At 39.4% G+C, this 14834-nt stretch overlaps 1 protein-coding gene across 1 annotated transcript; it reads left to right on the forward strand.

Moving 5' to 3' along the window:
• Positions 1 to 1634: 1634 nt before the first annotated feature.
• LOC131255208 (receptor-like protein 7) lies at positions 1635 to 12763 on the forward strand. The gene is made up of 4 exons (XM_058255903.1): positions 1635 to 1690; positions 2463 to 2517; positions 9698 to 11557; positions 11657 to 12763. Exons 1-4 carry the CDS (start codon positions 1635 to 1637, stop codon positions 12761 to 12763), a joined length of 3078 nt encoding a protein of 1025 aa, XP_058111886.1.
• The last annotated feature ends 2071 nt before the right edge of the window (positions 12764 to 14834 follow it).

Consider the following 14834-nt stretch of genomic DNA (forward strand, 5'->3'; position numbering starts at 1 on the left):
CCAGCATGCCTACACAACCCAAATACATAATAAGTTTAAGCTTAGTCCTATTTGTTCATGGAGAGCTAAGCTTCCACTTAGTGGATAAGGTTAGGCATGGATTAAAAATTCTAGCCCATGTTTTGCTTAATACATTTCATTGATTGTACTTGGTGCAATCTTTTTCTTCCCAAAAGGAGGTAATAATTTGAAGAGCTAATGGGGATTTATGATAGAAGCTGTGAAAGTTTGATTTGGCTGCCAACTTGACACAAGCCTCCTTATCTAGCCTTAGGATTGGTAATATAAACACAAAACACACGATACAACAAGAAAAAAGAGCCCATAACGTGATAGATGGATGTTAGATACCTTTTAATGGTCCTTGCCTAAATAACTTTTGCATTATCATGACCAATTTTTTCCTCATAAGTGGACAAAATAATGACTCGGAGAGTCAATAGAAAAGCTAGGTCACATAATGTAATGGATAGATGTCAAGTAACTTTCCTTAGGTCCTACCTAAGTAGCATTCATACTACCATGACCTAGTTAAAGCAGACTTGGGCTCAATAATGGAAAAGACATCTTAGCAACTTGAAGACTCAATAGTGGAGGGGAAGATAATGGGGTTTATGTGGTGGTGGATGGATCAATATGTTAATAATTTAAAATTCTTCCGTAACCATGAGGCCAAAATGGTGACTTGAAAAGTCCATATAAAAGTGGGGCCCATAAAGTGGCTAATGAATGTAAGTACCTTTCTATGGCTAAAGAAAGTAGATGTCATGTTCTAAAGCCTTCAAGTCATGGGAGAAAGATACACCATTGTGATAGCATCCACTTGGAACATACATGTTAGTAATCTTGGTGAGATTAAGCCGCTGATTAGGCAATCCTGACTGTGCAAATGTATTGCCTTAGAGAATCAGGCCCATCATCTAATAGTGAGATGGGCACACCTACCTAAAAAGTGTGGAGACCAACAATCAATTCTTTCAGTTTTTCATTTTCATACCAATATCTGGTTAGACCGGACTTGTTGCTTGTGAGGCAAGGCATCTACAAGATGGTGACTACTCTGTTGACGTGACTTGTAATATAAGGCATCTGAAAAAATGGTGACTACTTTGATGAGAGACTCTCGTAATTTAGACGACTTGTAAGGCAAAGCATCTGGAAAAATGGTGGCTAGTTTGATGAGTGGCTCATGTAATTTACACGTGTGACTCTTAAAGCTATGTGGGGCCATAATGTTATATATGTAACATCCACTCTGTCCATCAAGTTATGTGCTGGATTTGGGTCCCCCGGAGGAAAAACCAACCAAATTTATAACTGAAGTGGACCACATCATAGGAAACAAGGGGAATTGGATACCAGCCATAGGTTTGAGTGTGGAGACACTTTGATGTGTATCTTTCATCAAAGCTGTTAGTCAATTGTAAATCACGCAGACCAATTACCTCCTTAGATTCTTCTCTTATGAAATGAGCCGGTGAAAACTAGGGTTCAAAACAACCTAATCCAAAACCTAGGCACAGGACATGGCTTGAACTTAAGAAGGTTTTCAAGCATTTTTCCATTGTTTACATTGGTGAGGCTTATGGGAGTTCCTCATCCAATTTTGTACATACAGATCTGCTGGTAAGTCCATGCGAGAGAAAATTATTCGAGCAGAAAGAGAAGGTGCTGCCAAGAAGGCCAAAAGGTAGAAACAGTTGCACAAGAATATAGAAGGTTGGAAGAATTTGAAAGACCCACCATGTCAATATGTCGGCTGCCATAACTGTTGAATTGATAAGGAGAAACGTCTTGTTTTTGGGTTAATAATCTAAAATAATATGAGAAAATGGATGGACGACGTGGATAAAATCCATACAAAATGGTGGCCCCTCGATAGCTGCCTGGAACTTTCACCTGTCCCAAGCTCGGAACAGCTGAGGGTAGTACTTAATCTGGCCCCAAAGTTAGAGCATCCACTCTAGTCCACCAGGTTATTTCTTGGATTCGGGGCCTCAGGACAAAAAAACCAACCAAATGTACAATTCAAGGTGGGTCACATTATTGGAAACAGTGGGGATGGGATGCAAACCATTGGTTTGTTTGTAGGAACACTATGATGTGTATCTTTTAAAGCTGTGAGTTGATCAATTGCCCACTCATCTTATAATCCATTGCCACATGTGATAAGGTAACCGTGACACTTTGTCATCCTATTTTGTAGCTTGTACTGTTTGCTAAATATAATTTATGAACTCAGTAAGTAATGGAGAACTGAGGGCAGTCAATAGTCAAAAGAGAAAAAGAAGACTAAGTGCACAGGACTGTTGCATAAATAAATAAATGGTGCCACGTGCTTGACATGGTCATGGCTTGCTTGCTTGACCCGGTGAGATTGTTGTGTTAGGAATTCCAAGAGCAGTTGGCAAGCACCTGCTGATGGTCATCGCTTGCTTGACCCAGTGACATTGTTGTGTTAGGAATTCCAAGAGCAGTTGGCAAGCACATGCTGATGGTCATGGCTTGCTTGACCCGGTGAGATTGTTGTGTTAGGAATTCCAAGAGCAGTTTTGGAAATTAAAGCATTTTGGCCCCACATCTAATGGTGACTGTCAAAGTCATGCATGTATATTGCCGTGTTGCATGTGGAAGTGTTCCATTTAAAGAAAAATGGACTGATGGTATTTATAAGATAGAGATGGGTAGTTGGATACTATGCCACCTCCCTTGAATGATCACGACCAATGATACCCGTTCAGGTAGTTGATTACCAGTGTTTGGAAATAGGGCAAAGTTCATCCCATCCATCTAAAAGGCCTAAGCCCAACTTCCACATTACATCATGGATAAAAGGAGAAGTGGACCCCACTTGTGCACGGTACATGCCTCCACATGATAATAACATGGAATTTACATACTGTAGGCTCACTGCATAGATGCCTTGGCTGGAAAAACAAAAAAAGATCCCGTCAGTCAACTTATAAGGTAGGACACGGTGCATGAATCAGATGTATGACAAAATCCTCATGATGAAGATGCCTTGATTCAAAGAGCCGGGCCCACATATGTATACAGAATGTGGTGACTATAATTCACTTTATCAATCGTTCACATCTTGATACATGTTTGGCCCTGATTTGTTAGACTGGGGCAAAGATAGAGTAGTGACCACCTGATGAGTGGCTGCCATCTTTGTTAGGCTGATCAAAGCCAATCACCAGACGATCAGGATAGTGTATATGCCTTGCCTAAAAGGATCAGGTCCATCTGAATACCAGAATGTGGGATGCGGATTGCCAAGGACAACCTGCCCACACAGGTCTATTGTGTTTATATGTCATACATACATACTGATTCTGTTCATAAAGTCACTCTTATTAGGAGGAATTGAAAACACAAAAGTATTAGCCTGATCTAAAACTTCTATAGGCCAACAAATGTTCAACGATTGATGTTCAATCCTCAATGTTTCTGTCATGCAGCCCATTTAAATCTATCAAATAAATTTTACAAAATAGTACCTTATTAACATGGCATTTACATCCTCATACCTTTATAAATTAAATTTTCGTTGAGGCACTTCATTAATGAAGTTATTGTCAAGGTGCTTCTGTTAGTTTTCTTCCACTTTCCTTATATTTTTTCTAAAATGAATAAAATATCCACCAATTAATAAAGTTGCTTAAAAAATTAAATAGATATCTAAAAATAAAATTATTAATTAATGTTTTTATAAAAAATCACAAAAAAGAAAAAAAAAAATCAACAATTTTCTCTGGACGCCGATTGCATAGTTAGGATGAGGATCTCCGGATTCGGTGTGGCCCTGACCGTGGGGCCCATCTTGATGTATGCCCACCATAATGCTTATCGTGATGTTTTGTAATGTATTGGTACTCTTATTTATTTATTTATTTATTTTATTTTATTTTTTACACAAGCACACACATTTCACAACCTATGGATACTCAACCCTTGACCAGGTGTACCACCCGAGTAAGAGCAAGGATCCTATTGGTACTCTATTAGCCGTGGTGTATATGTATTGTTAGATTTCTTAATGTGGAAATCGAATACTGGATAAACCTCCTTGCTGAAGATATGATGGAATTATCTTCCTGTCATGGTGCTGGATTGGGGACCCAGCCTGCTAAATACCAACAGAGAGCTAAAGAGTTTGAAACCATTAAAACTTCTCTATGAAAGGCTCCACACGCAAGCAGATCCTAGTTACGCTGAAATAGCAGTGTGCATGTCACAGCTATAGCATTCCACCCCTTAATGCATATTTTATGGAAGTATCAGTGGGGCCCACTAGTTTACCCAATCACATTTTTCAACCTTTAGGACAATTCAGACCGTTAATCAATAATGCCCACTTTATAGAAATCTTACATGTATTGTATATCAACATCTTCCAACAGTTTTTCCTAATCATTTTAGAGCATGAGCCAAAAAATGAAGCAGATCCAAATCTAGGTGGACCATACTGGAGGAACAATAGTTGTTGAACATCCACTGCTAAAAACATTTGGTGGGCTACAAAAGTTTTGGATGAAGCTGATATTTGTTTTTCCTTTCATCCAGTCATTGTGTCCTTATCAATAGGTTTGATGGCAAATAAACTCAGGGTGGGTATTACAGTGGGCCATTGGAAAATTTTAATGGTGGGAATTAAATCAGCACTGTAGTCCGTTTGAGATTTGGACGTGCTTATTTATTATTATTATTATTGTTGTTTTTTTTGTGTGTGTTAATGCTCTCAAAAGAAGGAGAAATATGGATGGACGGCCTGGATATACAATACGTCCATCAACGTGGGCTCCACAATGAAGACCACAATGCGTTGGGAGCGACCAGGGTGCACCTAATACAGAAAGGTTTTAACCTATCACAAGTGTCAGTGGGCCCGGCTCTAGCCTGAAAAAACAGAATTTTGAATAGCAGTCAGCCTATCCACGCCATCCACTCATTTTTCCATATCATCTTAGGGCATGAGTATAAAAATAAGGAATATCCAAATGTCAAGTGGGCTCTAGGAAGTTTTTAATAGTAGGCACTCAATCACCGTTGTTTCCACCTAAGTGTCTAAAAAATATACATTACGCTGGGGCTCATAGAACATCAACCAGTAACCGGTATATATATATATATATATATATATATATATATATATATATATATATATATATATATATATATCTTCTTTCATAGCTCATCAAAGTTTTGGATTAAAGTGTAAGTTGGGCCTTACGGGTTTCACGGGGTTCTGCATCACGTGGACCGTTCAGATTTTAAACTCACATCATGTATGATGGGCCCACCAAAAAGTTGGCACAAGTTCCGTACAAACTGGTGTGCAGGTGAGCTATATATATATAAAACACTTATTTACGCAACCTTATTAATTAGTGGGCATTTTAGTTATTTTAGGAAAAAAAGTGATATCATTTTAAAAAGGCAGAGGATGTTAATAACGTAATAATAAAGGGGTATCATCTCGTAAAATTCTGCCACGCAGAAGCGGAAAGGCTGCTGTACCAAACGCGACCAACTTGGCTGGCGTGGGAATGCTAGGTGGGGCCATTATGATGTATGTAAGAAATCAACACCATCCATCCCTTTTAAGAGCTCATTTTAGTTCATGCTACAAAAACTTAGGTGGATCCAAAATTCAATTGGGCCATACGAGAGGGGAAACCGTGGAAAGAGTTTACTATCGTTGAAACTTCTATGGCATCTACCTTGATGTTCATATACCATCCAAACTGTTTACAAGGTCATTCCCACTGGGATGAAGTGAAAACACCAAAAACTTTGCATGATATGAAGCTTTTTGACCGTACAAATGTTTCAAAAGGTGGTCATTGAATTCTTATTGTTTCCTCCCGCTGCAGCCCACTTCAATTTTGTATCCAACTCATTTTTGGCCTCATGTCCTAAAATGATCTCTCAAAACGGATGCATGGTATAGATTTCTTATAAACATAACGCTGAGCCCCACTTAGCATCCCAGTACAGGAACTTCCTGCCAAAGGAACTTTCTGCGAAAGGCTTTGGCAGGAAATCCGCGCCCCTAATGCCCTCCCACGCGCGTGATTTCCTGAAGGCTTTAGCAGTAAGTCCCTGAAACCTAAACCTAGGTGGGGACTAACATAATATTTGTGCGAAACCCACTCCGTTCATCTGTTTTTTAGATCATCTTAGGAAATGGGACAAAAAAAGAGTAAGATCCAATACTAAAGTGGGCCGAAGACACGAGGATTAAACATTCACAGTTGAAATATTGGTGGGGCCACATAAGTTTTAAATTAGGCTAATATTTGTGTTTTCAGTTCATCTCGGTAGGAATGATGTTATGAATGGTGTGGATGGCATGTAAACATCAAACCCAGGAGGTTTCAACGTTTAAAAATCTCCCTTCCCACCTTTTCCTTTAATGCAGACCCCTTGAGTACTGGATACTTCTCATTTTTAGTTTAAAGTCCCGGAATGATCTCACAAGACTGATGTAGATTCCGCACAAACATCACGGTAGCCCCCACCTAGGTTTTTTGTTGCCTAAAAGGATCAGGACCGTCTGAATATCTAAATCCAGTATGTGGATTGCTTGGACAGACTGCGGTTGGGAGTTCCTGTACTTAGAAGCTAAGTGGGGCCAAACTGTGATGTTTGTGAGAAATCCACTCCGTATATCCATTTTTCCAGGTTTTGTTAGGGCATGAAAAATGAGGCAGATCCAAAACTTTAAGTGGCAACACAACAGGAAAAAGCGGCCCCAAGTTCCCTACTCAGAAGCTAGCTAAGTGGGGCCGGCTGTGATGTTTGTTAGAAATCCACCCTGTCCATCCATTTTAACAGACTCTGTTATGAGATTAACCAAAATATGAAGTAGATCCAAAACTCGAGTGGGCCATACAGCAAGAAAAAGCAAGTAGGAAAATGCCTACGGTTGAAATCTCCCCAGTTCTATCATGTTTATATATCATTTATAGTGTTCATAAAGTCACTTTTACTAGGAGGAACTGAAAATACAAAAGTATTAGCATGATCTAAAAATTCTATACCCCAAGATCATTTCAACCGTTGATGTTCCATCCTCACTGTTTCTGTCATGCACCTTATTTAAATTCTATAAAAGGAATTTTACAAAATGGTACCTTATTAAGGTGGCATTTACATCCTGATACCTTTATAAATTAACTTTTTGTTAAGGTACTTCCTCAATGAAGTTATTGTAGGGTTGTACATCGAGGCGAGTCGAGTCGAGATAGGCCAAGCTTGGCTTGACTCGTCTGTGCTCTCTTCGAGCTCGATCTCAACCTTGAGCTTACCAATGGAGCTTGGATTATTTGTTAAACCTTTTGAGTCGAGCTCAATGTGAGCTAGTGCATTGAGTCGAGGCGAGCTTACATCAAGTTGATTCGAGCCTGCTCCCAACTCGACCCAACCCAGTACTCAACTCAACCCAACAACCTGACGCAATTGACACTTGACTCAACCTAACCTCCTGACCTAACTAACCCAACCCACACTTGACCCAACTCCTAAATCAAATATTTAATAAATAATATGTATACAATATATATTAGATAAAGCTATAGAGGTACTTTATTGTTGGTACTGAGAGAGAGAGCTTGAGTGAGTGGCTGAGTGTAGGCGTGACAGCTAAGATGAGAGAGAGAGAGAGAGAGAGAGAGAGAGAGAGAGAGAGAGATGGCTCAAGCACAAGAAAGGGAGAGAGCGGAGCTCAGGCGTGCACGAGTTTGGTAAGAAAAGGAAAATAGTAAGAAAGGGACAGACGAATAGAGTAGGATTTAAGTTTTAAATTTTTTATTTTTAAATATAATATATAATATATATTATATATATTATATATATTCGAGTCGAGCTTGAGCTCAAGCTTCGAGCTGAGTTGAGTCAAGTCAAGATTAACTATGATCGAACTTGGCTCATTTTTAAAACAATCTAGGTCATATGAAGCTTGGCTCACCTCGAGTCATCGTTTGAGTTGAGTCAAGCCAAGCCAAGCGAGCTTTTTGAGCTAGCTTGGCTCATGTACAACCCTAAGTTATTGTCAAGGTACCTTCTGTTAGTTTTCTCCGACTTCCCTTCTAATTTTTTCTTAAATAGTTAAAATATCCACCAATTAATAAAGTTGCTTAAAAAGAATTAAATAGGCATCTAAAAGTAAAATTAGTAATTAATATTATTATAAAAAATCACAAAAAAGGAAAAAAAAAAAAAAGAAAAGAAAAGAAAAGAAAAACAACAAATTTCTTTAGGCGCGGATTGCATAGTTAGGATGAGGTTTCCGGATTGGGTGCGGCCATGACCGTGGGCCCACCTTAATGTATGTATTGTATATCCAGGCCATCCATCCATTTTCCAGCTTCTTCTAGGTCATGAACCCAAAAATTAAGAGGATCCAAATCTCAGGTGGACCATGCCATAAGAAACGATGCTAATTGAATGCCCACCATAATGCTCATCATGATGTTCATTTGTCATCCACTGTTGATAAGAACACAGTCCTGGATGAAGGATAAAAACTGAAACCAGCTTGATCCAAAACTTTTATAACCCATAGGAAGTTTTTAATGGTGGCCCTTTAATCACTACTGTTTCCTCTAAAATGGTACACATGAGAATTGAATCTCCTTCATTTCTGGGCTCCCTACAATTATCTTAGTAAAATGGATGGACAGTGTGGATTAAATAAGTACATCATGATAGGCCCTATATAGCAGTCAATCACCAAAGGAAACAAGGTATTGTTCACCTAAGTGTATAAAAAAACTATACATTACGGTAGGCTTAGAGAACATCAACCACTAACCAGTACCAACAATGCAATCCAAATCTAGCTTGATGTTTATATGCCATCCAAACCGTTTATAAGGTCATTACCACTGTGATGAAGTGAAAACACCCAAAAGTTTGCCTGAGATGAAACTTTCTGGCCATACTAATGTTTCAAACCGTGGTCATTCCTACTGTTTCCTCCTCGTGCGGCCCACTTGATATTTGGATCCACCTCATTTTTTATCTTAGATACTATAATAATCTCTCAAAACGGATGCACGGTGTGGATTTCTCATAGACATCACGCTGGGGCCCATTAGCATCACAATGCAGGAACTTCATGGGAAAGACTTTGGCTGGAAATCCCCGTACCGCTGACGCTTGCCGAGCTCGTCAAATGAGATCAAAGTTGCATGGGCATCACAATGTTGTATTTATTATATCCACACCGTTCATCTATTTGAAGAGATCATTTTAGTAAATGAGTCCAAAAATAATTCATATCCAAGCTCAAGTTGACCACACCAAAGGAAATAGTGGCCCCATGAAGTTTTTAACGGTCAGTGTTAAATTCCCTTTTCCATGTAGTGTGGTCCACTTGAGATTTTCATCTTCCTCAATTGTTTTCTAATTAACTAAATTCAGCTGAAATAATGAATGGACGGTGTGGATAAGACACATACTTCATGGTGGGCCCCACATATATTACCCATTTACAGGGAATTTGGAAAATCAAACGGGCACCACGAGCGGCTCTCGTATTTCACACGTATGAGTCTTAACAGTAGTAACCTCTTCACTTTTTGTCTATAAATAAAGCTGACGCTTCCTATTCCTACACATCCCAAACTCCCAACACCCATCTATTATTGACCAATGGCTCTCTTCTTTTCTTCTAAAAACAACCCAGCATTTCTCATTCTCTTCTTTTTATCATCTCCTCTTTCTCACTACCCAACAATGCAACCATCATCACTTCTCTGCTTTACTCCACCTCAAGCATCGTTTTCACTTCATTGATGATTACAACCTCTCTACTCTCCCGTCTTGGAATTCAAACAATACCGATTGCTGCTCTTGGGAACGCATCACGTGCGATGGACCCACTGGTCACGTGATCAGCCTCGACCTCAGTGAGCTCTATATCTCTGGGCGGATTGATTTTGAAAGCCTCTTTCGTCTTCAGAGCCTCCAGAGGCTCAACCTCGCTTACAATTACTTCGATCACTCTCCATTCCCATCTGGGTTTGACCAGCTCACCAGGTTGACCCATCTCAACCTCTCTTCGTTATCCTTTTATGGCCAAATCCCACTGGAAATCTCCCGCTTGACCTCTTTGGTTTCTCTCGATCTTTCTCGCAATGAATATTGGAATGGTTCTGGATATCAATACCTGAAACTCGAAAACCCAAGCATTGGAGCAGTCGTCCAAAACCTGTCCAATCTGAGTGAACTCTATCTGGACTGGGTACACATATTACTGCAGGGCCAGACCTTAGATTTGCCACTCCCTACTCTCCGCAAGTTGAGCTTAATAAATTGTGGTCTTTCAGGCTCCATCTTTTCTTCCCTTTCACAGTTCCATTTCTTATCTGAACTCCACCTCAGTCGAAACAATCTCTCCTCTGCAGTCCTCAATTTCATAGGGAACTTATCCTCATTGATGTCCCTGCTCCTTAAAGATTGTGGATTGCATGGAAAATTCCCTGAGAGTGTTTTCCAGATGCCAAACCTACAAATCATTGACATATCAATCAATCCCCTTGTAGCTATCAATTTGCCGGAGTTCCCTCAAAACAATACTCTACAGCAATTGATCCTTTCAGATACTGGATTTTCAGGAAAGTTACCAGATTCTCTCACTAATCTCAAATTCTTGACTCATTTAGACCTCGGAAATTGCAACTTGTCAGGATCATTACCATCCTTACTTTTGAACCTGACCAAACTGCAATATCTGTATCTTTCATCCAATAAATTGAGCGGCCCAATTCCATCATCATTGTTTTCACTCCCATCATTACATACACTGGACCTCACAGGTAACCAACTTAGTGGTCAACTTGGTGAGTTCCACAATGCCTCTTCTTCACAGCTGGAGCTCCTCATTTTGTATAGCAATAAATTGAGCGGTCCAATTCCATCATCATTGTTTTCACTCCCATCATTACAAATGTTGGATCTGGGAGGTAACCAACTTAGTGGTCAACTTGGTGAGTTCCACAATGCCTTTTCTTCACAGCTGGAGGCCCTCTATTTGGATAGCAATAAATTGCAGGGGATGATACCGAGATTTATCTTTCAACTTACCAAGCTTCAACTACTTTACCTTTCTTCCAATAATTTCAGTGGTGTTGTGGAGCTAGGCTTATTTCAAAACCTCAAAAAACTTTACTCTCTAGATCTTTCAGATAACAACTTGTCAGTCCAATATGGCAGTGGTAATTCCACATTTGTTTCCATCTCCCAGCTTCAATCTTTGTTGCTACGTTCTTGCAACATCAGCACATTTTCAAATTTCTTGAGAAATCAAGTGCAGTTGAGGGAACTGGACCTTTCCTACAATAAAATTAGTGGTGAAATACCCAAATGGATATGGGAGGTTGGCAATGGGTCTTTAATCTCTTTAAATCTTTCTCACAACGTTCTGCAGGGAATAGTACCATCTCCCCATCTTTTGTTGATCAATGAATTACGTGTTCTGGACATTAGCTCCAACAAGCTAGAAGGCTCACTTCCTATCCCATCACCTTCCATCTTTTTCTTTTCAGTTTCAAACAATAGCCTTGGTGGTGAAATCCCTCGATCAGTTTGCAATGCAATATCCCTAACAGTCCTTGATTTATCTCACAATCACTTCATTGGTCAGATTCCACCATGTTTGGGTGAGATTGGTGGCGCCCTGTCTGTGTTGAATCTTCAAGGAAATGCTTTCAATGGCACCTTACTTCAGACATTTAAAGAGGGATGCAACATACAAACGCTTGATCTCAGTGGGAATCAATTGGAGGGCCAAGTGCCAAGGTCTTTGGCCAACTGCAAAATGTTGGAGGTATTAAACCTTGGAAACAATCAAATAAATGACACCTTTCCATCATGGATAGAAGCTTTGCCCTTTTTGCGCATTCTTGTCTTAAAATCCAACAAATTTCATGGCCCCATTATACTTCCACAAACAAATCAAAGCTTCCCAATGTTGCAAATAATTGACCTCTCTTCTAATAGTTTCACGGGTGGTTTGCCATCAAATATGTTTGATAATTTGAAGGCAATGATGGATGAGGACAAATCTCAATCTTTCCTTCATAAAACCCTATCTGGACCACTGAAAACTGTATACTATCAAGACACGGTGACAGTAATGATCAAAGGACAATACAGGGAACTCATCAAGATCCTATCCATCTTCACAACAGTTGATCTCTCAAACAACTATTTTCAGGGGGATATTCCAAAATCTATAGGGATTCTCAAGTCACTACATTTACTCAATATGTCGCACAACAGTTTCACGGGCCAAATTCCAACATCACTTGAGAATCTAGCAGTGGTTGAGTCATTGGATCTCTCACAAAATAATATCTCCGGGGAGATTCCTTGGCAGCTGACAAAGCTAACATTTCTCTCTGTATTGAACCTTTCACAAAACCACCTTGTGGGAAGTATACCACAAAGTAAACAGTTTTTTACATTCACAAATGAATCATTCCAAGAAAATCCAGGATTATGTGGACTTCCACTATCAAAGAAATGCAAAGATGCTGAGGGTGCACCATCGCCCGCTCCATCAACACTGCAATCTGAAAGGAAATACGATTGGGAACTAATGTGGATAGGATGTGGAGTTGGATATGGAGTAGGTGTGGGGATGCTTTTCTGGACTCTAGCACTTTGGAGGAAGGGAAGGAGAGAATTTTATATATTTGTTGATGGAATGCTTGCTTTGATTTTTCCTTCCATGGTGTTTTCTAAATAGCAACGAATGGTATGAGGATTGGAGCTAGGGTAAGTATGTTTGTATAGTTTGTGGCTACAAGAAAAAAGTTTTAGTTGTTTTCTCCTTTTGTAATTTTATTTTTTGCTTGGTCTTTATCATATATGCTGCAGTTGTTTGTTGCATTTGCACCTGCTTGAATGGTTGTACGGAACACTTTCAAATAAATAAAATTACATGTGGTGTGCTCCCACATTTCTGCAAAAAAGAAAAAAGGAATGTCTCAGCTGTCTCTTTGTTTTCAAATTTTGGCCCACCTTAGCAACAAGATAATCTATGAGCTGGATGATCTAACCAATGTAGCCTACCTAGCCAGTGGTCTTTTCCCAGTGGTCTAGACAAATGTGGGCTAAGCAAACGTTCAGAAGAAGAAGAGTGGTATTTTATGTATATTTTTATATTTTGTGTTTTTTGGATAATCACACGCAAACTTCTTTCACCTTACCACATTTATGTATGTGGAGTGTAAGAGTAATCATTTGTTACCATTTGGTGATTTTTGAGTTGGACATTTGTGATGCCAAAAAGAAGTGTGGAAATCATCATTTGTGATGCCATAATGCCAGCATGGAACTATGAAGCCAAAATCCAACCATCCATCGGAAAAGTATCACCATATTCATTCCCTAGCCCAAGAATCAGGTTGATCTACTTTTAAGGGGCCACATGCTTAGTGGACCAGATTTATTTTAGGAAAACATGTAAAAGGTGAGACCAACCTAATGGATGGATTGGATCTCACACTTATATCCCATGTTGCAACATGTGTTGCCATACATGAGCTTATTGCACAGACACGAGGGCTTAGCAAATGAGACCATTTGCAAATCATGGGCACTTTTCCAAGGGAACGTGCAAAAATAGAAGGTATTCATGCTTTTCTCATAGCTTGGAACTCCAAATTTCACACCATCAGTAGGTTGCTCCCTTACATTTAAGAATTTATATAACTAAAGTGATAATATATATGACACCATCCCTAGAAACGTAGGTCCCAACCTAAAGATCATCAAGTGGGCCACACTTGTATTATTGAGTCTTTTTTTTTTTTTTTTTTTAAATAATTTTTAGCATATATAGTTCTCTACAGTATTGTCAACCTAATGAATGGATATGCAGGATTTTCGTGCATGTCTTTAAGGTGGGCGTACAGCACAGCTCGAACAACCATCGAGCTCTAAGCCCACTATTTTGTGTGCTTGACATCCAGTCCCTAAATTAGGTATGCCTGAAATTTTAGGGCATAAGACAAAAATTCCTAAACACAAGAAATATCCAATCCGATCATCAAACTAGTCTAATTAGGATGAATAGATAATATTCCAAGAGTCATCTTGATCCAAAACACATGCAGACCACACATTGTTAACATAGAAATCTTAGGCATGATTTTATATTGTTAGTAAGAGTCTAGCCTACAGGAGTTGTTGCATGTCACACAAGAAGTCTTGTTTGTTTTGGTGTGAGTGCAGGGTATATGCATTTGCCCTTGGCCGGGCTGGCTACTCATATTAATATCTTAAAATGACAAAAGCACCTCTCATCATGCATACCTGTAAAACTAGTGGCTATACCACGAGGATTACTTGAGGAAAAAAGTTAGAACAACCCATCACTAGGCGGGACATACAAATAGATTGAGTTGGACCACTGGCCGTTCACTCAGTTCAACAGTAACCTACCGGATGAATGGACCATTATGGTTTTCTTCCCTAATTTTTGTGATGCGTCTCGCCGTTACCTTTAAATCCTCCTTTGCATTTTTCCTTTGAGGTTTGAAATTGATTTTTAAATACACTACAAGAAAAATGACTTTTATCGGCAGTCAAAAGCACCAGTAAATGTCAAAAATAGCGCTGTGGAAAGCTTTATCAGTAAGACAAGCGCTGAAAAAAGGTGCGCTGGCAAAGGCTTTACCAGTGCTCATCATCATTTACCGGCAATTTTTCTGGCCACCATGATCGAGTAGACTTTTCCAGTGCCCATTTTCCTTTTTCCGGTGCATCTGTTAGCCATCGGTAATCACTTAAAAAAGCACCAGTAAAAGTCTGTC

The sequence above is a fragment of the Magnolia sinica genome, chromosome 9 (genome assembly GCF_029962835.1).
Source record: "Magnolia sinica isolate HGM2019 chromosome 9, MsV1, whole genome shotgun sequence".
NCBI lineage: Eukaryota > Viridiplantae > Streptophyta > Magnoliopsida > Magnoliales > Magnoliaceae > Magnolia > Magnolia sinica.

Coding starts and splice junctions, on each gene's coding strand:
- LOC131255208 (XM_058255903.1), top strand. CDS start 1,635: ATGCGAGAGAAAATTATTCGAGCAGAAAGAGAAGGTGCTGCCAAGAAG. Junction 2,518..9,697: donor GTCATGGCTTGCTTGACCCG/GTGAGATTGTTG, acceptor AAAACAACCCAG/CATTTCTCATTCTCTTCTTT. Junction 11,558..11,656: donor CTTCCATCTTTTTCTTTTCA/GTTTCAAACAAT, acceptor TTCATTGGTCAG/ATTCCACCATGTTTGGGTGA.